This window comes from Molothrus aeneus, chromosome 1, assembly GCF_037042795.1.
Source record: "Molothrus aeneus isolate 106 chromosome 1, BPBGC_Maene_1.0, whole genome shotgun sequence".
Taxonomy (NCBI): domain Eukaryota; kingdom Metazoa; phylum Chordata; class Aves; order Passeriformes; family Icteridae; genus Molothrus; species Molothrus aeneus.
Genome location: NC_089646.1, coordinates 129,057,545 through 129,082,687, shown reverse-complemented (window position 1 = coordinate 129,082,687; position 25,143 = coordinate 129,057,545). Strand labels below are relative to the sequence as shown.

The window sequence follows — 25,143 nt, the reverse complement described above, 5'->3', positions numbered from 1 at the left end:
CCTCATGAGCATGCAGCTCCCTCTGAGCCCAGGCTGGGGCAAGCAAACAAGGTCCTGGTCAGCATCTGCCCCAGTCTGAGAGGCCAGTGCTTCACTGCAGGCCTTTCCTCTGGCTCTGGCACTGCACACTGGGACCAGCAAGAGCCAAGTCCAAGCCAGGCAGGACTTCAGCCTGAGCTGCAGCTGGAAGAGCACAGCAGCACCCTGCCAGCCATCACACAGAGTGGGCAGAGCAGCGAGCAGCAGAGTTGCTTATGGCATCCCAGTGGCCTGATTTGGGTAGGAGTGGAATCTGGCATTTAGGAGAGACTTTCAAGGATAGGCTTTGAACAGATCACATCCAGCTGTCACTGGGCTGGCACAGATGGTTTTTTTGACATTTACTGAGCACCAGAGGGACAGAATCCAAAATCGGTCCCTGTTGGTGAAGTCACAGAAGAATCCAAAATAACTTCCCACCAGTCTGTAGATCTCTTTTCAGTATCTGCTGGTGAGGACTTCCCCCTGCCTCTTCAGCAAGAGGCATTTCCTAAAGGAACAGGCAAGGCCTTGGAACAAGCCCCAGAGATGGCCTGTCCCCATGGCAGGAGTCAACACCTCACCCTAATGCCAGGCAGTTCTCTGTGACAGCTCTCCTCGAGATGCTGCAGCAGTTATGGGAGCCATTCCCACAGTAACCAAGTAGTACTACAGCACAAAAAGGGATGGATGATACAGATTTGCTCCTGTGAACCCATCAGCAGGGCTGGCTAAAGCAATAGAAGAAGGAGATTTCCCAGGTAAGTCCTTCAGCATATTTGTAAGACAGGATCTGCAGGGCAGGAGCCCCCGGTCAGCTCAACTCCACAAGAAGCTGCGATATTGGCAGCACTGCTGCCTGTCATGGAAATCTCATGTCTGTCATTCACAAATCCTTTTATTTCACTCAAAGGGTCAAAATTCAACAGGAAATTCCCCAGCATGCACACATGAGTACACTCAAATAGCCAAATGCCAAAATTACTGTTCAAAGCAGAAATGTGTGCTCCACGTTGGCCAAAACCAGCCATTCCTGAGATTTACCTGTGTTTCAAGCTGAAAAACTTCAGCTAAAGTTAGCAGAGCACCGCTCTATCCTCAGGGCAGCCCTGGTTCCAAGAGCCAGATTATGTTTGACGGGATGGGAGCACTGCCCATCTGTGGCCAGGCTGTGCTGCTGCTGTCATCTGTGCCCAAGCCACGGGAACCAGGGCAAGGCAGGAGCTGCTGGCAAATCAGGAATAGCATCTCTTAACAGTGATATTACAGTGCCCACCTTGCCCTATTTGCTAAAAGCTGCCATTCAACAGCTCCTCCCCTCAGCTGTGCTGGTGTGTGTGGTGTGCACGCACACCCGTGTGCCAGGCGTGCACACCCGCACACACACACAGGGTCTGGGCATCCCTGCAGCGTGCGGTGCTGACAGCGGGGCCAGGCACAGGAGCAGCCTCCTGGCAAACACAGACCTGGCTGCATGACATAGCAACGCATCAGCACCGCCAGGGACTGACTCCCAGAAGGAGTGCAGGATAACAGTGACAGAAACATCAATATTTGCTGACTCAAGGGCTCCACCAGGAGGAGAAAGCAGCCCAGATCATCCCCCTAGGAAGGCCAGAAGGAAGATGCTCCTCTGGCAGGCTGGGTGACCAGCAGGGAGGCCACACTTGCTCTTCCAAAGCTTTCATCACTCAAAGACAAGGACAAGAAATGTGGTGGAAGTGGATCAGCACAGTGTCAGCTGGCCAGGGGCTGGCAGCAGTTCTGAGGGTGCTGCCACACACACAGCATCCTCATCTGCTGCAAAAATCTTACCAGTCCAGAAACACTAAGAAAGAGGTTGCTAACTGCCCTGCCTTCCCCTGCTTTCTTTGATTTCCCAGCAAGGGCTGGGAATACTCACTGACCTACTGCACTGGGCAGTGGTTTCACAGCCAGAGCAGAGCATTGGGAGCACCATGTCTGCCTGTGGCTACTGATAACCAACTCAGGGGACTTGCCAGGAGGCACATGTCTGCTTGAATGGGAACAATGGGAACTACAGAGGCCACTTTGGAATTAAAAGTGGGAATTCTTCCCATGAGCTACAGCTCCTATTGCAGGCCCCAGAAGGAGGTTTCTAGTCATCTGACCCTTGCAGATGTTCTTCACCACGAGACAAACACCTCCAAGAAGCACCTTCACTGTCACACTGAAGTCACACACCAGTTTTATTCCAACTCAGGGCACACAGACCATGTACACTGAAGGGATGCTTTGCACTTTCTCCCCCCACACACACCCACCAGGCTTTCTTAAGCTTGATGGCCACAGTGTGAGGCACAGCCCTTAGAGGCCCATGGGGTTTCTGCTCAGTGCCCAGTGCTGGGGGAAGAAGGTGCCTTCTGCCTGCCATGCCTGTCTCAAGGAGGCTGCAGGGACAAGACTTTTGAAATGACAGCCCTGACAGTGCCTACATGAGCAGGTGTGAAGCTGTGCCAGCTCACACCCAGGTGATCAGAGTTTGGCTTCAGGCAGGTGCCTGGCTGGCCCCTGCTTGGGGCCTGAACCTGATGATGCTGTGCCCAGGCAGTCAGGGTGCCTGCCCCAAGGGCATGATGCTCTTGATATATCAGGTACCACCCACTGACAATACATTTTTGGAGTGTTTCTTCACTGAACCTTATAGACACCCAAAAGATTTCTCCTTGTGCCAGAAAATACCAAATGAAAACAAAACAAAACAAACAAACACCAAACCCACTTGTTTGCTCACTAGACTGCAAAACCTATTTCCAGGAACAAGAAAGAGCAAGTCAAGAGCTCCAAAAAGTGCAAGACAATATATGGAGCACTCACAACTTTCTCCCACAATCAAAAGCTGTGAATACTGACTTTGTCATATCCCAGTTTTATCACTTTGGATTTCACAAGGAAGCATGTAACTTATAAATGAAGGCATGGGCTTCCCCACACTCAGATTTTATTGAAACAACACACATATTTTACATACAAATCGAGTGGGAGCCGTTGTACCAGACTTTGGTATCTCATAGACATTTACAGAACCTGAGCACATTGCAGTTTCATATTAGAACGCTCTCTATACTCTCATTATAATTCACAAGACTCAAAATAAATACTTTTTAGTACTTTCAGTGACATAATAGCTTCCATTACTCCAACAACAGACCCATTTACAGTATTTTCTCTTTCTGCCCTATCAACTCAGAATTTCCAAAAGGCACTGAGTTTTCCCTCTGAGTCCACAGTTCTCTTGCAGTTCCAGGATGTTAGTGAGGGCCACCAGTTCCAACTTTTCTCTGTATTCTCAATGTTCCACTCTGCCCTCTTCCAAGTACCTTATGTCAAATGATGCAGGCTCTTCTCTAGGAAAAAAAAAAAAAGCTGTTCCATTTCCATATTCAGTACATACTCCTGATCTTTTACTAAAAAGAGACTAAAAAAACAAGAGTGAAATTTGCTGCTTATTTTTACAGCAGGGACAGTTGTTCACTGGGAACTATGTTAAGGCAGTGGACCTGTTCCATGGAACTCAGGTACCCAGGACTATGGCTGATGTGGGCTGGCAGGGAAATAACACATGTGCTACCCCATCATGGGCTGTCAGTTTGGCTCATGCCAGGTATATCAAAAGCAGCATAAGATATTTGCAACCATAAGACTTACAAAAGCTCTTCCACAAAATTATGAATATTATGAAAAATGCTTGGGTTTAATAAAGCAGAACCCTTTGTCTAGCTCCTGTATATTCACTTATCTTGGAAAAAAGAGCCTACTTATTTGCAGATGAGCCAGGTACAGCTGAATAGTATCCCTTCCACCCCAAGCACCACTGCAGTGCATTAACCACTCTTCAATCACTCCATTCTCTCCATGTGGTATCAAAAAATTACAAACAGTTTTCAGGCACACAATCAAAAACCAAACAGTGCTTTGTAAGATGCTGCTACTCCATACTACTTCTGGTTTGTTTTTGAAATGTTTAATACCTTCTTTCTGAAGCTCTTCTGTGACAATGGTTTCAATGATTCACATCAGACACACAACCTGATCTACCTTCATACATTACTGGGTGCTTCCTTACAGCCCCAGGAGTCTGTTTGTAGCACCTCAAGGAATAATCCCTTGGAATGACATGTCTTCTCACCCCTTCAGTGCACAAGTGCAGCCAAGAAGGGGAGAATATCAAACCACCCAGCACGACAAGGGGAGATGGACAACACCCAGAGCTGGCTGTTTCAGTGTCAGATGATTACAAATACAACTACAGATTGCTTAATAAGGCACTTGATCAGTGAAGCATGGGAAAACAGGCAGCACAAGCCAAAGAACTATAGGATGTGGTTTTTCTCCACTGTTAACAGGTGTGCCTTTTCAAGGACCATTCAAAGTCCACTGACCTGTTCAGTAACAGCTGTAACACAAGAATCAAATGTATTTGAATTAAATGCCTACCAAGACCCATCAGTTTTCCAAGCCAAGTAAAAATTTTTTCAGACCAGAATCCAGGTTAATGGGGACATTACCCATAATTCCCAGGTTTAATAATATTTGATTACTATTCAGACCTCAATAATGTTTTCCCACATTCAATTATTACTGTATCTGCAACAGGATGAAACAGAAGAGCTTTTACTCTATACCAAATCTATAAACATGAAAACAGGAAAGAGGAAATTAATTTATAGCAACATTTTACATGGAGTGATACCTCAGCTGGTTTTCAGATTAAAATACCATAACATGAGGTAAATATGCAGTTTGCTTTCTTAAAACACTACCAAAGTCTTAAAAAGTAGTAGCATCCATTCCATGTCATTTTTAAAGACAGCATTGACAGCAGATGAGTCAAGGGAATCTTAAAAAGGCCATCCTTTTACAAAGCCGAAAGTTTTTACAAATGATCCCCCTTTTTTTTTTTCAAATGAGACAGAGAGAAATATATTTACTCCTCTGACAAACAACATGAAAACTCAGGAAAAATATCCCAGTAGACTCTGATTTCCATGAGAAGAAATTAAGTCAACTTCACAGCATAAAGGGAGATGAGGAGAGGGAAACAGTCACCATTCATTTGCCAATTTGTCAAAAATCTGCATCCAGAGTGAAGACATTGTCCATTGTTTCTGCCATAACAGCAAAACGTTGATATTCCGAAACCCGCTTCTCAAAGAAATTTGTTTTTCCTTCCAGAGAAATATTCTCCATGAAATCAAAAGGATTTTCTGCATTAAAGACCTGGGGAAGGAAAACACACTGGTGATTCTGACAGGGAAATAATGCTTTAAAAACCCCACCACAAACAAAACTGTCAAACTCTTTCAAACTAGACCACCTCTGGGTGCAATATCCTAGAGGATCTATGGACCCCTACCTAAGCAAATTCAGCACTGCCACTCCCAGGAGTTTGGTCTGTGGTTTAGCTCACTTGTGCAAGGTGCTTGCTATTCTTCAAGCACTGCAGCATCTGACCACAGCTTACATTTCCCATTACAAACCTGCTGAGCAGCTGAAGGGAAACAAAGGCCTAAATTGTTCTTGCTCTTTTACAGTGAAGCATAGGTATGAATGCTGTGGTTTCAGCTGTCACTCACAGGAAGTCCATGTGCTAAATATGACCTGCTCCCCAGCATGACAAGGGAGTGCTTTGTGCTGACAGCTCTCCTGTGCTGCACTGGCAGGCCAGCATTTGGGGCAACTGCATCTCTTACCTTTGAGAACCCAAGCTCCATTAGTAACCGGTCTGCAACAAATTCAATGTATTGTTTCATCAAGGTGCAATTCATTCCAATCAAACCCACAGGTAATGCCTCAGTTAGAAACTCCTAGAAGTTAAAATACAGATGACATTTAGAGAAATGAAATTTAAGGAAAAAAAAAAAGAGAGAAGACACCTGTGTTTCACAGTAACATACTTTGTGATGTTCCAGGCTCCCCAGGAAGTTGTCTAAATAAATAACTTGCATCACTAAATTCAACAAATATCTTCTGTTTTCAGTAACTGTTTGTATATTCCTTTATTTTTAGCCTGTTACTCTGGAAAAGGCATAAGATTTTTATCACTGCCTCTCTAATCTGCTTTTCTCCAATCCCCCAGCATAAGCTTCAGTGTAAGCTTAAGCTCCAACTTCAATAAACCTACAGACCTTACTAGTGGGAGCAGGGATAGATCAAGAAATCACCAGTTTTCCTGGCTTCCAGCCACTAGAGTGACAGATCAGAGGGCAGTGATATATATGAATGCTGAACTCATGTGAATATTCAGGCACCAATGCATACCTGTCTCAGTGTTGTGAGACAAAGCAGGAACATTTGTCATCATCACAGTTGTTAGATAACAGCAGGAAAGAAAGCTGAACAAAAATCCTGCCAAACACTCAGCCATGCAGAAACTCGTGCCGGCAGAAGGGCAGCATTTCACATGAAAGAACCTGACATCAACCTCAGGAAAAGCCAGAAGACAGCATGATACTCATGGCCAGAACAGACCCTGCCTTCTCCTGAGGACAAGCAGAGATGTGAATACAATAGGGAGAGACAAAGATCCTGAAAGGACAGATGTAAACAAACTCCTGTCTAAGAGACAGCTGCAGTTGGACTAGATGATTACTGTAGGTCCCTTCCAACTGTAACTATTCTATTTACTATCAAATAAGACAGCCTTTCTTCCTTTCTGTCATTAAGGAGAAAACCAGCTGCCAGCTTCAGCTTGCCCCAGTTGCTTGACAACTGAATCAGAAAGTCTCTGACTCTTATTGTCACCATTAAGGAAGAGGGAAGGAATGGTATAATGCATCAGGAATCAAGCCTGAGCCAAGAATCAAACATGGAATCCCAAAACTTAGAAGTTAATTTGTTTATTTTCACACCTCAGACTGAGCCTGAGCTGCCCACAATGTTGTCACAGCCAGGATTACCTGCTCAATCTCTACAGCATTAACGATGATCTCACACACTCGCTCTTCTGATGGTCTGTTCACTAAATAATGGAACATTAGACAAGCAAAATCACAGTGCAGACCCTGAAATAAGAGAACAATGAAAAACACAGTCAGTTTTTCCCTCTTCCACATAGTTTGCTCTTACTTTCAGGCAGTGTCATTTGGGTTGAAGTTTCCCAGCCTCTTGCTTTTATGAAAGTCTTAATGTTATCACATATAGTGTGGACTTGTAGTTTACCATCCAGTAACATCTCAAATCTAACACCTGTGCCAAAATAATGTTCAGTATACAGGTTTCTCAGGTAAAACTTTTCTGAGGGGTGCTCTACTGTGAGTGATCCTACACAGAGCCTTGCTGGTCTCTGCCTCCTGTCAGGGATGATTTTGCTGGAAGACTTCTACATCAAGACCTGCAAAACTACTTGTGAGTTAAAACAGGCTGTTTACCTGCTCTTTGCTTTGAGATACTTGATTTAAATTCTTTCAGTAGCATTTCTTCCCTTGCTTCTCCCAACAGCATTTTCAGAAATGCAGATTCAGAATAAAGCCACCAAACCCAAGATTAACAAATCATCTCTTCCCCAACTAAACTCTCATTCTCATTTCACTCAGCTATCCTACACAGAGCCTAGTAAACTGTGCTCCTTTCCAGGATTTCCAGAAAAGTCTGCTGCCAAGGTAACAAAATATCAGGAGACAAGCAACCCCAGACAGCTGCTCCAAGAGGCACCTCAGCTTCTCTTTAACTTGCTTCAACCATACCTACCACTGCCAGACTAAAGGAGCACTGTGCTACCATCTCTCCTCTCAACTGCAAGGTGGTGATTACAGCCAATAAACACCAAGAGGGCACATCCAGAGTGAAAACCAATCAGAAAGAATTTGGCAGACTATGGGCTACAAGACAATCCAATATTATCACTAACAAGGGTCAAAACAAAACCTGAGGGCTGACCTATTAGAGAGCTGTTCTGCTGCAAAAGACCTGGGAGTCTCAGTGGGTACAAGCTGACTGAGCCTGCAGTGCTCTTGTGATCAGAAGGGCCAAGGGTATCTCAGGGAACATTGGGAAGAGTGGGGCCATCAGCTCAAGGGAGGTGATCCTTTCCCTCTGCCCATCCCAGTCACATCTGGACTGCTGTGTCCAGTTCTGGGATCCTCAGTATGGAAGAGACAAGGAGCTACTGGAGAGGGTCCAGCAGAGGTCACAAAAATGATGAGGGGTCTGGAGCATCTTTTAATGAGAAGAGAGAGCAGGAGCTGGGTCTGCTTAATCTGGAGAAGAGAACACTGAGAGGGGATCTCATTGATGCATATAATTATCTCAAAGGCGGTGTCGTGGTCTAGGAATGGTACTCCCCAGTTCAGTGCCCCTACCAAGACTCTCCCAAACCAGATGCCACTTGCTTGCTCCCCACCCCCACCAAGACACCCCTGGCCTCCCCTTGCCCCTTCCTGCTCTGTGAAGGGAGGCACAAAAGGTGAAAATCGTGGGATGGGTAAGAACAATAATTTACTGGAAACAGCAATGAGATAACAAAAGGAATGGTTAACAGCAATATGAACAACAAAATGTGTAAGACAAAGAAGCTATTTACATGGAAACCCACAACAAACACCCACCTGCTCTTCCCAATTACATTTTTTTCCCACTGGAAGGAACACCGTTCTTCTCAAGAGCAAGAGAGGGAGTCCCTTTTCCCCACCCCTGTCAATGACCTGAGATGGTACCCAATAACAGTAGAGTCCTAGCCACACAGCTTCAGGCTCTACCCCTCACAGCTACTGCAAAAAAATTAACCCTGTCTTTGGCTGAAGCCAGGACAAGTAGGTGCCAAGAGGAGGGTGCCAGACTCTTAGCAGTCGTGCCCAGCAACAGGATGAGGAGCAATGGCTGTAAACTAAAACACAAGAAGTTGCACCTCAACACAAAGAAGAACTTCTTCACATCAAGTGTGACAGAGCACTGGAACAGGCTGCCCAGGGTGATTGCAGAGCCTCCCTCTCTGGAGACATTCCAAACCCACCTGGACACCTTCCTGTGTCACCTGCTTCAGGTGACCCTGCTTGGATTTCCAGAGGACCCTTCCAACCCTAACAGTACTGTGATTCTGTGAAAACCTTTCTGGAAAGTCTATAGAATCCTTCTGATTAAGGTCATGGAACAGCCCTGAAATATTCCCCCCTCTAGTGACTGCATTAGCTGCCTGCTGCAAGGTTTCCCATGGTCTTATCCAGGGCAACATCACCATACAGGACATGGCTGGCTTCTCCATGAACCCATGTGCTCTGCTGACTGGTGCACCCATCAGCTTTGCACCTTTCAGTATCAGAGATGCACCAGCTCAACAACTGCCTGGGAGCAGAGCCAGTAGCTCAAAAAACACATTGAGCGTTGATCATTTATCTGTCCAGGTGCATCAAAAACCAGTTTGTAGTTTTCCACTGTGGATTCTTTTTACTGCCACTGGGTTTCAATGCAGGTGCTCTGTACACCAAGCTTTAACCTTCATAACAGAACTGCAGTTGGAATTATGCCAGCAGAGCTCAAGAAAATTTTAGTCTTTTGGTGCTTGACTCTGCAGAAAAGTACAGTTACATTCACTCACCTGCAAGTGATCCTTGTAACAAACAAATCCTACCTCACTCAAATGGATCAGTTCATGATGACTCACAAAAGAAACAAGGAAGGTGAAGGCTGAAGAAGTATTTGGTTTTCCTTACTCATCATATCACTTTCTTCAAAAGTGTTTTTTAAAGACATATCTTAAGATGTCTCATTTCAAAGCAATTTATCTAACCCATGAAAATCACTTCCATTATAAAAATGCTCTTTACACATTAAGACCAACTCAGCTAAGTTACAACCACTAGCATGTTTATACTGCATACAAAACTGGTCTTTCTAGTTTTTCAGTGCTGACAGTGATGTAAGCAGTGCAGTGCACAGTCCCTAGCCATAAACAACAGCTGCCAACTTGCAAGGAGCAAGGAAAAAGAAAGAAGGAAGCAGTGCAAAGAAGGGGCACCTGTAAGCACATGGTCTGTCATATTTGGTGTGCTGACTTGCAGCCCCCCAGACACCTCACATCTTAAGTGAAGATCCACTCTCCTCAAAGGCAGATCTGTGGTTGCCCCCTCCCAGGAGATTCTATTGCTGTGCAGCAACACAAGACCATGGAGAGGAGTGGTATCTGCTGCTTCTGCAGCAACCTGCCACAGCTGCCTTGGTGATGGATGCAGGTGGCTGTCTGCAAGCTCTGGGACCCACAACCAGAAGCAAGTGAGGAGTGTTACTTGGAGCCCACCTGAACCTGCCTGAAGCAGCTGAGGCACAGCAAGTCTCAGAAACACATTATCCAGATCCTTGCTCCAGCCAGCCCCCCCTGCAGCTGGGGACCATGCAATTCCACCCCATCCCCTGAGCAGCTGGGCCTTTGCCTCCCTTCACAGCACAGGAAAACAAACATCCCCTTCAATCTAAAAAGTCCATCTTTTTGATAATACTATATACACTGGTGTGCTGGTTTTGGCTGGTGTGCTGTTTTGGGGTAGGGCTGGTGTTCTTCAAGTACAGTATGGGCTATGTTTTGAATTTGTGCTGAACACAGGGTTGATAATATAGAGATGTTTTTGCCATTGCTGAGCAGGGCTTACACAGAGCCAAGGCCTTTTCTGCACCTTGTACTGCCACCCAGGTGAGGAAGTTGGGGGTGTATGGGAGGTTGGGAGGAGACACAACACCTGTCCAAAGCTGAGACAAATGACCCAAACTGACCGAAGGGATATTCCAGACCATGTGACATTCAGTATATAAAATGGGGGGAAGGAGTAACAATGAAGGGGGTGGGGTGCCTTTGGAGTAATGCCATTTGTCTTCCCAAGTCACTGTTGCACCTGATGGGGCCCTGTTCTCTTAGAGATAGCTGAACATCTGCCCATGGAAAACACTGAATTAATTCCTTGTTTTGATTTGCTCGTGTGTGTGACTATTAAACTGTCTTCATATCAACCCACGAGTTTTCCAGCTTTTACCTTCCTATTCTCTCCTGACACTACTGGTGGGGGAGTGAGAGAGTTACATGGCGCTTGATTGCTGGCTGGGGTTAAATCACAATTGGGACACCAGTATTTATGTTTGCTCCCTTTAAAAACAGGTATTTCTGCTGAGGGACCCAGAGGCACCCAGGCTTTAAGTTCATCAGTGCTGTTTGCTGGTTATAAAACTCTCTGGATGGCCAGGCCAAAAAACATGGTAAGAATTAAATGCAGTTGGTGGCTGCCACAGGCAGTGCTCCCCAGGGCTCAGTTGTGCTATGTTATGTACGATATATATACATATGTATGTTACTGGCCTGAGTGGCTAGTCCTGTTTCATACCTTTATCAGTAGTAAAGTGCATTGAGTGCACCCTCAGTCAGTTTGCAGAAGACACCAAGTTTGGCAGGAATGTTGATCTGCTGGAGGCTAGGAAGGCAGAGGGATGTGGACAGGCTGGATCAGTGGACTGAAGACAATGGTACAAGGTTCCACAAGGCCAAACACCACGTCCAGCACTTGTGCCACAACAACCCCTGCAGTGCTACAGACTTGGGCAGAGGGGCTGGAAAGCAGCCCAGTGGAAAAGGACCAGAGGGTGCTGGTGAGAGCAGATGAACACGAGCCAGTGTGTGCCCAGGTGGCCAAGAAGGCCAACAGTATCATGGCTTGTGTCAGGAATAGCGTGGCAAAAGGCCCGGGCAGTGATTGTACTCGGCACTGGTGAGGTCATATCTTGAATCCTGGGTTCAGTTTTGAGCCCCTCACTACAAGAAGGACATTGAGGGACTGGAGTGAGTCCAGGGAAGGGCAACAAACTGGTGAAGGGTCTGGAGCACCAGTTTTAGGAGGATTGGCTGAGGGAGATGGAGGTATTTAGACTGGAGAAAAGGAGGCTCAGGAGAGACCTGAGCTCTCTACAACTGCCTGAGAGAAGGTTGTAGTGAGGTGTGGGTCGCCCTCCTCTCCCAAGCAACAGGACAAGAGGAAATAGCCTCAAGTTGCATCAAGCAGGGGATTAGATTGGATATTACAAAAAACTTCATGGAAACTGCTGTCAAGGGAAGTGGTTGAGTCACCACCCCTGAAAGTAATTAAAAGACACGTGAATGTAGCACTTAGGGGCATGGTTTAGGGGTGGACTTGGCAGTGGCAGGTTAACAGTGTGATTCAGTGATCTTAAAGGTCTTTTCCAATCTAAATGATTCTATGATTCTATAATTATTGGTAAAAGTCTGCTTCTTTCCTCTGTCAAGACTACGGGTTCTTCATAAACATAATTCTACCCTCACCCTGGAAACTCACTTTTCTTCCCAAATAGTGTGTAGGTTATGCCACATTACCTCATCTCTGCTAATAAGTTCATTGGAGAAAGTCAATCCAGGCATCAGGCCCCTCTTCTTCAGCCAAAATATAGCAGCAAAGGAACCCGAAAAGAAGATGCCTTCCACTGCAGCAAAGGCAACCACTCTCTCACCTGTTTAACATAATACATTTTTTGTTAGACACAAATTGCTCATCAGCAAGAGGCACCATTTGCATCAGACAGAGTGATGCTGGAGAAAAGCAATCTCCCTTGCAGCACCAGATGCTGTTTTTGACCACATCTGTCAGCAGATCCTGATGTACAGTGGGTCTACACATCGCACAGCACTCAGCCATAATAACCCCAGCATAACTGAAGAACCAGGTCAGAAGGAAAAGAAGGTAATTGTCCAAAGTGACCAAGACATTAGTACTCCACTGTCTCTTTCTCCTGGAAGGCAGGAAAGCAGCTGTGTAACTGACAGCCAAAACTGAAAAAAAGGGCCAATCTCTTATAAATTAAACAAAAAACCCTACACCACAATTTCTTCTTGTTGGGAATCTACATAAACCATATTCTTAAAGGAGTGAAAGTCTACAGAAAATAAGTCAAGACACAAATAACTACTTGTGTTATCCCACCTTCAATCCAAAGAAAGCAAGGCATGATTGGTACCAGTTCTTCCTGTTCTCTACAGGAATGTATTTCTTCAGACTACAAGACCATCTGTCTGTTTAGTGAAGCCACAACACTCCATGTGCACTACTTCAAACAACTTCACAGACTCATTGTGCATGTTCTGACATGCAGAGCTTTGGCACTAAGTTCTGGTGCCTTTTCCCAATAAGAACTGCACAGAATTTTGTTTTAAAAAATAACCTAAAGTAGCCAGATGTTCCAGTTCCTCTATGAGATACAAACGCCAACCACTGGGTGATCAGAAGAAATTCAAATTAGGAAAAAGCACAGAGAGCAATACCAACTTACAAGTATCACAGAAGTTATTAAAGAAAGATTTTTTTCTGGCAACACTAAATATCTACTGCTATAGAGGAATGGAGAAAGGCTGCTTATAAAATACAGGTTTAATGAAGCAGAAGACTGATTACTTATCTGGATAAAATGCATTAAGCTTGGGGGCAGGGAGCAGGGGGCACACTGCTTTTTGAGTTAGGGAACTTTCTGATTCCTGGCACACCCCACACTTGCTGGGAGCCAAACAAAGAGATGATGGAGGGGTTTCACACAAGCAAGCAAAGCCAGACCAGGGAGGCAGTGGGAGCCAGGACAGAACAATATACAGCTACAAAAAAGAACCTCTCTCAAACACGAGCTGTGAACAGATGCTGCAAAAGAATGATGTTCAGATTTATTTTGTCCACCAGGCTGAATCTCTCCATCTCCTACACTTTCTCAAAATATAGAGGATGTTTCCTTTAAAAAATTCACCAGAGTGCACCCATTATGCATTTCAGCTACAGGAGACCCTTCCAAGTCAACACTGTAATGCTGAATGCAGAACACTTCTAAGGATGCCCTACAGCACACTGATGGAAGCTGAGCCACTGTCCCAGCTCTGAAATGAGATAGAAAAACTAGAAATCTGGTTCCAACAGCAAACCAGAAACACCAGAAATAGATGGTTCTTGAATCGTTTTTGTCCAGGCTCAGTCATGTCTCAGTTACAAAAAAAAAAAACATGGATTTCTCTATAGGAACATGAACACAGAAAATACCTGGACTTGCAAGAATTTCAGCTGCCCGGTTCTGAACACTGAGTGAAAAATAAGAACCAACTAGAAGAAATAATCAAAACCAGAAAATAAGGTCTACAAGCAAAAACTGAGGAAACCAGAGTTATTCAGTATAAATGAATACTGGATATCAGTATAAAAATAAAAAAGAGCATTTTTCATAACATGATTTCAGGGGGCACTGCCATTACTTTATTTCTCTACCTGAAGATAAAAACATACAAGCTCACCAGAATTTACTTCTAGTTCTTTAGTTAAACCAGAGACCCAGAAGTCACTACATCTGTGGAGAATTTCATTTCATGTTCCAGGGGTGCAGCTTACTCACAGAAGGTCAGTTTGTGATATGCAATAGAAACAAATTTATAAAAAGCTACACACCAAAAGTGGATTCTCGGTCTTCAATCCACTTCAGAGCCCAGTCTGCTTTCTTCTTAACACAAGGCATTGTTTCAATAGCATTAAACAAGAAATCCCTATAGAAGAAAACAGAGACAAAACATCATAATAATGATTTAGGTAAATCCGCCCTGGTTGTCCCTTCCAGCTCCTCCAGACAGAGGATGCCATTACGCAAGGCTCTGAACTAACCCAAGTAAGAGACCACTCCCACCCCAAAGAAGCAGTGATCTGTACTGTCTTTATCTGGGATAGAGTTCATTTTCTTCCTAGTTTGCTTGTACAGTGCTGTATTTTATATTTGGAATGAGAATTATGTTGATAACTTACTGATGTTTTAGTTGTGGCTAAGCAGTGTTTACACAAAGGACTCTTCAGCTTCTAACCCCACTCCACCAGTGAGCAGGCTGGGGGGAACAGGAAGCTGGGAGGAGACACAGCCAGGACAGCAGACCCCAAGTGGTTCAAAGGGATATTCCAGATGATGTCATGCTCAGAATATAAACTAGGGGAAAGCTGGCCAGGGGCAGTGAGCAACTGCACTGTGCATCACTTGTTTTGTATATTATTATTATCATTATTATTTTCCTTTCCTGTCCTATCCAGGTGCCTTTACCTCAAACCACCAGTTCTACTTTTCTCCCCAGTTCTCTCCCACCCCACTGGGCAGGGGCAGGCAGTGAGTGAGCTGCTGTGTGCTGCTGTGTGCTGTTAGCTGCCTGCCAGGTTTAACCATGATGTCATCTGTGATAAAAAGGGCAGAGGGAGGTAAATGTACAGAATGCAACATCCCCAAATGCTCAGGGGAGGAAGGCTGTGAACTCAAACATCCCATCCCAGGAGTGCTCACCCACCAGATCACAGTCTCTCTCAGACTTTAAGCCAGCTACTTCAGACTATCCATAGAGCAAAATGTCATCTTGCCCAGCTACACAAAAGAAACTGGACAAGTCCCGTGTGCACAGACTCTGTTCCTATGCTGAAAACCTGAAAGCAAACCTTGCAGTCCTCCTACCATCACCAACACGTGATGATGGGAAAGCAAGCTCTGCCTGACCATCACCATGGAGTCTCTGAGGAAAAGTGCTGCTTTTCAAATGTGTCCTGTTTGGACTAGGAAGCTCTTCAGACAAAAAAGGTGAAGTCAATCATTCAAAAATATGCAGTTCAAATTGCATTAAAAAGCACTGATGACAAAAAGGATGCAATACATTGACTGCTGTATATTGGAAACACCACTTTGATCATGAGCACTCAATTTCCTCAGGCTGATGCTTTGCTGATGTAAGAGCAAGCACTGCAGGAGCACGATAACCTCAAGGAGCCCATCTAACCTTTAACATTTTTCCATACTCCATGCTTCCAGCAATAAAAGATTTATACACATATTAACTAACCTTCTGATACTCCCACAATAAGCCTTGGTCAATAACACTCCTTTCCATTTTGGGGGACAGACATGCAGGCCTTGAAAGCTTTAAGGAACCTTCCCCAACTTCCCCAGAAAGTCAGTATGAAAACAGGAGACAGCTGCCATGCTGCCCTACAACAGTGGCACTGGCCTCAGCCACAGATTTCCCACAGGTTTGTAACACATCCAGAGGTTTACCTCTTCTTGGGATCTTTGATATAGGTGTCTATGAGCAAGCTGTACATCTCTGAGTGAACATTCTCAATGAGAATCTGAAAGCCATAGAAACAACGAGCTTCTGGGATCTGCACCTCCTGACTGAAACGTGCCACCTGCCAAAACCAGAAAGCATGCAATGAGTACAACAAAACAGTCCTGCATGACACTGCTCTGAGCTCAACAGGAGAGACAACAGATCTCTGCTACAGAGACAGGATGGGAGCAGTTCTACTTTGTTCACAGACATGTCAATAGGACAGCTGTGGTGCAGAAGAAGATAAAAAAGAAAATAAAGCAAGTAAATACAGAAGTAAATACATCTAAGAGCTGAAGCATGAGGACACACATACACGGGGAAGAACAACAAAATAATGCAGTACTAAACAGTACTGAACAAAGCCTCCGACTTTGTGTTCATCATTAAAAATATAAAAGAGCATGACATTAGGCATGTTCATGCAATACATGCACATATATACTACATGTTATAAACATTCAAATGTTATAAACATTCAAACATTTGAGATTTAAACTGGGCATTTGCAGACAGATACCACTGCTAACCTGTGATAAGATATTCTCCAGCCCAGAACAGATATCAGGAAGAATTCCCCACCTTTTTAGCAGCACCCACTTGCAGCCCAAAGAGATTCTAGGATACCATTCAGTGAGAACAAAACAGATTTTACCAAAATGAGGAACACACAGCACAGCCATGGTCTGTATTCCCTACTTTTCAATTAACACGAGTACAATAAAAATATGGGGCTACATTAATTCATTCAGAAATGCACATCCCACAGCCAACCAGGGACTGAACTTAAAAATGGTGATGTGATTTGGAGTCCTGATGACCACAGCTGACCCAATTTAACTAGAACACTGTTCCCAGACAAACAAGCTGTTTGTTCCACTTGACAAAGATGAGGTGGAAAGAAAAAAGTACACATTTAATAAACCTATGAATTAATGTGAAAAAGCCAAAATGAAAAGTTAATAAGACAATAACACGACTAAGTATTCAAGCCCTCTGTAAGTCTTTCTCACCAGATTTTCATTTACAATTCCATCACTGGCTGCAAAAAATGCCAAAACGTGAGAGATAAAGTATTTTTCATCTGCTTTCAGCTTGTTCCAGTGAGGCAGGTCCTTTGACAAATCAACCTAATGAAAAGAAAAAAAGGAAAACGTTATTCTCCTTCTGTATTTATCATTCTGTAAAAACAAGTAGCCCAGTCAAGTGACTGAGGCAGAGTTTTGGCATTTGTTTTCAAATCTTTACATGTAGGGAATTTAAATACTTGTGACTGTAAAAGACAACAGAGACACTGCAGTACTGTTGCCTCTCTCTGCAACAGTAACATCATGTACTCGTTTCACAAGTTAACACTTTTGTATTTTGGAATGAAAATTGATGTCTATTGAATAAATAAATGAGATTTTGAAAACCCTTAGTATCTTTTTGCCACAAGTATGAACACACACCAATAACCACAGCTCATTCTGAGACACTTAAATTTTACTTGAAATAAATGCTGATACTCCAAGAAAGCTAGACCCAAGCATGTCAAAAGATGGACTGAGGGAACTTTGCCTTTGGCAGGTGTTCAGCCTCCACGTTGTCAAAGAATGGTGTGGAGCAAATGTTGTGCAACTGCTCTTGTCTATCAGACCAAACCCCAGCCATGAGAGAAAACCACAGCTTCCTTCACATGGGCCTTTTCTGTTTGTAGGATTTCTGAACCAAAACAGCACTAAAGTAGAGTTAGATGTGAAAAATGCAGAGCACCCACAGATGGTAGGACAGTGTAAGAAGGAACCAGTAACATAGTAAAAGGGAAATGCTGGTAAGGCAGGAGTTCAAATGCTTTTTCTTTAACAGTTTAAATGAAGATCTGCTGCAACAGGGCAGCAAGCTTCCCAGCCAGGCAATGAAATACCACCTCCACAAACAGCAGCTCCTCATCATCCCATGATGTTTTCTGGTCTATTTAGAGGCTGCCAGTGCTTTCATCTCACTCCTCTGCAGTTGCAGACCACTGCCCACAAACGAGCTCAGGTCCAGCTAACCAGCAACCTTGGGGAAGAACTTTAGAGGTTGCACTGGAACATGGGGCAAGCACCTCACCAGGGCAATCAGGAGTCAGCTAAATGCATTTTTAGCAAAATTAACACTCTCTGTCTGGAAATTTAGGTACCTAATATTAAGGAACAGCATGGAATTTCCAAAGCATCTTACATGGGCAAGAAGTCAGTTGCAGGTTCAGAGACCACAGCACGGTAGGAGCTGTCTGACCATGAATCAGAGCAATCTGACATAGGATTTCTCTATAACCAGAGAAGCAAGCCAGGACACAATTCCATCTCAGCCTAAACTAAGCAACTAAAACAGCTCTGCTGAATCACCCTGTGGAAGCAGTTTGCTTTCCACTGTCAATGAAGGGAGTTCTGCTTTGGTGCTGGCACCTGATGTTTGATGAAATTAATTCCAACTTTTGCAACACAGAAGCCAGCAGCGGAGCTAGGAAAGATGTGCCAGGACCCCAGTGGTCTGTCTTTTGCCAACCCACTGGCCCAGGGCTCACCTCTTCTGCTGTCCAAAAGGAGGCCTGAGCCTGCTTATACATCTTCCATATGTCTGGATACTGGATGGGGAAGATGACGAACCGGCGGGGATTTTTTCTGAGTAGAGGTTCTTCATCAAGGTCGGAGCCATTTTCAGCAGCACTCGACGAGCTCTGAAAATAAAGCACAGTTCTGGTTGAAGTTACTGCCATTTATTCCTCCTGCTCACACTATCCCAAAGGTGTGGTTTGAAGCTCACCCGTGTCACACAGACACCCACCTGGCCCCCTGGGGTAGGTGTCCCCTCGCCCTCCATCAGTGCTCCCGCAGCGCTGCCCGCCCGGCTCTACCAGCACAGCTCTCACCAAGCGCCCCCTCCCAGCCGTGCCGGCGCCAGGAAGCGCCTGTCTGTGTGCACACAGGGGGAAATCTGCCCGGGGCGACATCAGCCACTGCGGTCCCGTACACCGGAGACACGAGTGAGGTCACGGCACGGTGCTGCAGCTGCCACCAGCACAGCTCCACCAGCCTCACTGCCCAGGTACCTCCCAGCCATTTGCTTCACGCTCAGCCATTAGGACCTGGATGGACTGACTGCCTTAAGAAAGCCAGGAGATGACAGTAACTAATCCTAATTGGCAGAGGATAGCCCTGTGCCACAGCGAGTCTCAGCATGGAGGTTTGTGTATGCAGTCTGTGAGGACAGCCCACACAACAGCTTGGGTCTGGAGGCTCTCCCTCAATATGGAGCTAAAGTGCCTCTTCCCAGCAGCTGGCAGCAGGAAAACCTCTGCCTGGAGTCACCCATCCCACACTGATCCTCCTGTGTGGCCTTCCAGAGGACATCTGTGCACAGCTCTTCTTCAGAGTTCCAGCCCAGCCGAACTGGGGAGGTGTGGACAGCTGATATTTAGGAAACAGGCCAGTGGAAAGTAGCAGAGAGAGTGCCTTCACCTCACTCTGAGCAGGGCCTTCACCTCACCTCTGGCTGGGGACATCTGCTCCCAGGATCAATCCCTGCATCCCTGCAGACATGTCACCAAGCACTCACCAGAAACAACTGCTGTGAAGAGCTGTCAGGACAGCAGGGTGCAAGCTCTACAGAAGGGCTGGTGACTCACACTGATCACAAGTTCAGCAAGCAGGATGCCTTGCTGGGTTGGCTCCAAGATCCCACTGACACTGCTGTAGAGGATAACTAACCACAGGCAGTACACAAGGTGTTCCATATAATACAGCAGAGAAGGGGAGCTGAAGGTTTTGAACACCGTTCTTTCTACCTTCCTGGAGGTATCAGGCAGTCTTTTCCCTACCCAGTCTGCTTGTAACTACTCACATAATAAAAAGCATTCCTTTACTTCAATTTGGAAAATACTCTCAAACAAATAATGCCATTTACATTTTAAAAAACAAACAAAACCCAAACATCCATGCACATTGCATAGCTGGCATAGATACACCAGATGCCCAGTGAATACATCACTGAAGCATATTCTGGGTTACAATTCTACCAATTTATTCTATTTCTAAATACTACTCGATTACATGAGATAGATTTCCCAGCATCATCTTGAATTTCTGCTGAAGGCCATGAGAGTTGAAGAACTTTTTTACTTTCCGGGCCATAGATGGCTTCAATAACTCACTGGAATTGGGAGAATTTGGAGTTGGCAGGTTCAGCACCTTGACTTAGCACACACCTGCTCAGGGAATGGCATCCAGCCAATTCCATCTGTTTTTGCACCCGGTGACATCCTTGAAAATGGAAACACTGCAAAAGTCTTCCCTGCTATCCCAGCCACTGCTGACCCATGGACAGCTTGCTGTCCTCCAGGACCCCCCAGATCCTTCTCTGCAGAGCTGCTTTCCAACAGGTCACCCCCATCCTGTACTGGTCCCCAGGGTTATTCCTCCCCAAACCTGCATTTGTCTTTGCTGAATTTCAGACTATTCCTCTCCCCATCTCCAGCCTGCCCAGGTCCTTCTGAAGGGCTGTACAGGTGATGCTCCCAGCTTCCCAGGGAGCATCACCTGTCGGCTGCTCCTCCCAGCTTTGTGCCATCAGTGAATTTGCTGAGGAGGCATCTGCCCCTTCATCTGAGTCACTGATGGATAAGTGAAAGAATACTGGGCCCAGCAGTGAACCCTGGGGGACACAACCAGTGACAGCCCTGAAACTAGACCAGTGCTCAATCCACCTCAGCATCCACTCATCCAGCTCACGCTTTCTGAGCTTGCCTATGAGGGTACCATGGGAGACACTGGCAAAAGCCTGGCTAAAGCCCATGCAGACAAAATCCACTGCTCTACCTTGTCTATTCAGCCAATTGTCCCATCATAGAAGGTAATCAGATTGGTTAAGCACAAGTCCCCTTTGGTGAATCCACAGTGTCTACTCCTGATGACTGTCTTGTCTTCCATGTGCTTAGAGATGGACTGCAGGATGAGCCATCCCATCATCTTTCCAGGGATTCAGGTGAGGCTGGCCGGCCTGCAGTTTTAGAAACTGTACCAGTATTTTGTTAAATAGATAGTTCTGGTTGTTTGGGTTTTTTTTCATTTCAGAAAAGGAAAGATCAGTTACAGGAAAATACTCTCAAACAAATAATGAGAGTATACTGGAACATACTGGAACCTCCTGCTCAACCTATATCTCACCTCCCTTATCACCTTCAGGGGTGCAGAGGAGTTTCACAGGTAGGCTGCTGGGAAAGGAGCCTTTCATGTGCTCTAAATTGGCAGGCAGGCAGGCAGTGGCTATAAGACAATCCCATCCTCTCTAACTCAGCTTCAAGCGTGTGGCACATTCTGATCACTGCTGAGGCTTCTGAGCAGTCACCACCTTGTGCTGAAGGAGCATAATACATTCCCTGCCTTGCCTTCCTGGATCCAGGGGCACTGGCAGGAGTGTGAGGGGCAGGAGAAGGTAGAAGTCCCTAGGTCAACACTACCTTCAATGAGCACCCCAGATCTTTTTCTCAATGCTGTGATGACAGTCAAAACTCAACATAATGACAAAGGGCAGCCAGTTTATAATGTGTACATGCTTCGTTCTGTTCAGACAACATGATCTAAATGTGTAAAAGAGCTGAAGCTGGTGGGCACAGGCCAACTCTTGCACGAGCAGGGTCAAGCACATGAGGCTTCAGTATCTCCAAGAACGGAGACTACACAACCTCTATGAGCAACCTGTGTCAGCATCTGACCACTTTCAGGAAAAACAAGTGTTTTCTCACACGTAAATGCAACCTCTTGTACTTCAGTGTGTGACCAGTGCCCCTAGTCCCACCATGGGGCACCACTGAAAAGAGCCTGGCTCTGTTCTCCTTTATTCCCTCCACTAGGTATTTTCACCCACTCACACAATCCCCTGGAGTCCTCTCCAGACTGAACAGTCCCAGTACTCATGGCCTCTCTCTGTATGCTGAAGTCTCTTAACCATCAGCCCTTTGCTGGACACACTCCAGTACATCATATCCCAGTTATGCTGCAACTGTGAGAGAAAAACTCTTCTGGTGATGACAATAAACCAAATGGACAACAATAACTGCTTAGGGGTACTAAAACGCCTCCCATTAATTTCAAATTCAGCAAACAAGGAAATAATTAACATACATACACACAACCATCACCCCAACAGCTACAGCTGCTGGGCTGGATGTGCAAGCATTACAGTTACAACAGCTGTAGCCAGGGAAAAAGCTAAAGGTGCTGGCAGAGCCAGCACTGAGATGTGGAACACACACACAGTGGTATGTGACCATGAACCCTCACATCACACCCCAGTAAGAGGCCACATGTGCATCCCACGAGCTCCCAAAGTGTCCAGGCCAGCCCTGGGCAGCACAGGCCATGCCAGCAGTGAGTTCATCACCATTCCTGGGAGAGATGGTTTGCACTGCACAGCATCTGAGGAGCACAACACCTGCTGGTTTCACATGCTTGAGGGGATCACAGGACTACCATGCACTTCACTATGGGTACAGCACATCACTGTTCAGGGAGACAGAGTAAGGGGTTTCTTATACTTGTATTTAACGTGGCACACCTGGTTTTGGATACTTGAGTGCTAATGAGACACAAGGGCTCAGGAAGACCACGTGGGTTTCCCTGCCATGATGATCCTTTCTCCTTGAACACCTCAGCCCGGCTTAGCATGGTTATACTGGGGACACCAAAATGCAGCTCGGACGCCTCCCAGGGGCAGACCTTCCTGGTCCGCAGGGCCTGGGAAGCCGGGAGCATCACCAACACGCACACCTGCCTCCATGGCGGCTCGGGGCAGGAGGACGAGCTCTACCTTCCCGGCCCCGGCAGTCGCAGAGCCCCCGGGACGGCAGGGGCGGCACTGCCCGGACCCCGTGCCGCAGCCCGCGGCCGCCGCTCGAAGGCCCGAATCCCCCGCAGGTGCTGCCAGCGCTGCCCGGGCCGCGGTGCCCGAGCGCTCCGGCCCTGCCGAGCCCGGCCGGGACAAGTGCGCGGGGGGACGGGCCCGTGCCCTTTCCAGGGCTGTCCGAAGCAGCGGGTCCCCGGTGCCGGGGTCCCCCCGCGGCGGCCCGGCCCGGCCCGGCGGGGAGGCCGCGGGGCCCGGCCGGACAGGGCTGCGCTGCCGCCGCCGCTCCCGGAGCCCCCGCCTGGCCCGGCCCGGCCCGGCCCGGCTCCCCGCCCCGCCCGGCCTTACCCGCTCCGGGCCCGCCGCCTCCGGCGGCGCCGCCGGGGCCCGGCGCTCGCCCATGGCCGGCAGGACTGCACCGGGAGGGGCGGCGGCGGAGGAAGGGGGAACGGCCATGGCCAAGGCCGCTCCGCCCCGGGGCGGACTCAGCAGTTGTGTAACAAACACAGCCTGGCCGCGCTCGGCGAGGGCCTGTCTGTGGCAGTACGATGGATACTTGTTTCTCCCTCTTCTTGCAAGGAGAGAGAGCTTCAAATGATTCGGGTGTCCCCTTTCCAGAAAGGTAACTTTCGGTGCCGCTTTAAGAATTCGTGTGCCGTTAAGAATTTTGGGTATTTTTTTTAAAGGCACCTGAGTGCCACAGTGACTGAGACCTCCCCTCTCTCCATTCCTAAGAACGGGAAGGGGGAGTCAGGCCAGCTGCGCTCCTCTGGGCTGCATCTGTTTCCTGCGGCTTTTTGATGCCTTGAGACGCCCAAGCCTCACCAGGGCAGAGGATAAGAAAAGTTCCGTGGTGAGATCTGTGACTAAGCACAAAAACAGTTCTGGTTTTCTTCCATTGAGTTTTCTGAGGAGCAGAAACACGTGACTGAGCAACTTACTTAAAAGCACAGCAGGAACACATAAAAAGTAAAGGAGAAAAGGTGGATTCACATTAACAATATCTGCTGTTACCTGAGTACTGTTATTTCTGAGAAATCCTTGAAGTTTTATTTCCCAGAGATACCTAGACAAGCTGCTTAATCTTTACATCCAACAGCTCCACTCATACCAAGTATATGGAGTACGAGTGATTCCAGCTTTTTGTCCAGAGCAATCAGAGGAACACTGATTGATGTAGAGCAAACCCAACTGACCCATTTACAGACAAATTCTATTGATGTGTGCAATACAGAACTTGCTGGTGGTTTAAGGGGGAGATGCATGAGTTTGTGGAACCAAAACCAACAAGCAGCAGACTATTCATATTAAATGACATTGACTGGTCTACCAGTTTTCTTAGCCCCCAGATCTGATTGTCCTGGCTACTGTTTCAGAGTTCCTAAGTAAGGAAATGCCCTGTCCTGACAGGGATTAAGATCTACCATAAATTAATATAATTAGCAATAGAAAATTGTTCAAGTATTTGGAGATAACTTCTTAAATGCCTGCCCTTACGTTTACTTACATGGTGCCTAAAGATGCACAAAAAAAGAAAAATACTGGAAAGGATTAACCAAACAGCATGTGACGGTTCTTGCACCTCCACAAAAGTCTGCCAACTTCTGTTAGCTTTGTTTTATAAAAATTAAATTATGTACCCTACACTAAAATACAGACAAGCACATACAAATGAAATACAGCATTATGCACAATTTTGCAAGATTTCAGACTACTCAGCTGCACCTACAATGTCCTGTTTAGAACAAGCTCCCTGATAGGTGGTGGAAGCTGTATTCCTCCCTTAGTTCCTCACTGCTGTGGCAGCTGTCCTGCTATAGCAAATGTAGTATTCACTGCTTCAACCATCCTAGGTCTTTCTTCCCTCCCCCCAAAAGGTGTTACTTTTTGGAACAAACTCAGCTGCCTTTTAAAACTGGTTATAATTCTAATTTTGTATATGAAAATGCCATTTCAGGTAAATTGAAGAATTTTCATTTATAAATTAAAGTGAAATCTGCTTTTCAGCTTAGCACTGTTCACTCTCAGAAAATAATTTGTGAATTATTTCAGTATGTCTAAAGCCTAAAATTTCTTTAAGCCTCCTTGCAGTCTCTGTGCAGAGAAACCTTACCATAGGTTGTGGCAACAATCTATTTTCCAGCATGACTACAGTA

At 46.1% G+C, this 25,143-nt stretch overlaps 1 protein-coding gene across 2 annotated transcripts; it reads right to left on the bottom strand.

Moving 5' to 3' along the window:
- Nucleotides 1–2,939: 2,939 nt before the first annotated feature.
- On the bottom strand, nt 2,940–23,584 carry RRM2B (ribonucleotide reductase regulatory TP53 inducible subunit M2B). Of its 2 annotated transcripts, XM_066564889.1 has the most exons (10): nt 23,336–23,584; nt 18,675–18,827; nt 17,137–17,253; nt 16,069–16,202; nt 14,442–14,536; nt 12,344–12,477; nt 6,939–7,043; nt 5,733–5,846; nt 5,089–5,259; nt 2,940–3,386 (listed from the first exon to the last, which is right to left on the bottom strand). In XM_066564889.1, exons 1-9 carry the CDS (start codon nt 23,441–23,443, stop codon nt 5,107–5,109), a joined length of 1,113 nt encoding a protein of 370 aa, XP_066420986.1. In that variant the 5' UTR covers nt 23,444–23,584; the 3' UTR covers nt 2,940–3,386; nt 5,089–5,106. The 2 variants fall into 2 exon arrangements, with proteins under 2 accessions (XP_066420986.1, XP_066420977.1); XM_066564880.1 differs by having other exon boundaries at nt 2,940–5,259.
- Nucleotides 23,585–25,143: the final 1,559 nt, after the last annotated feature.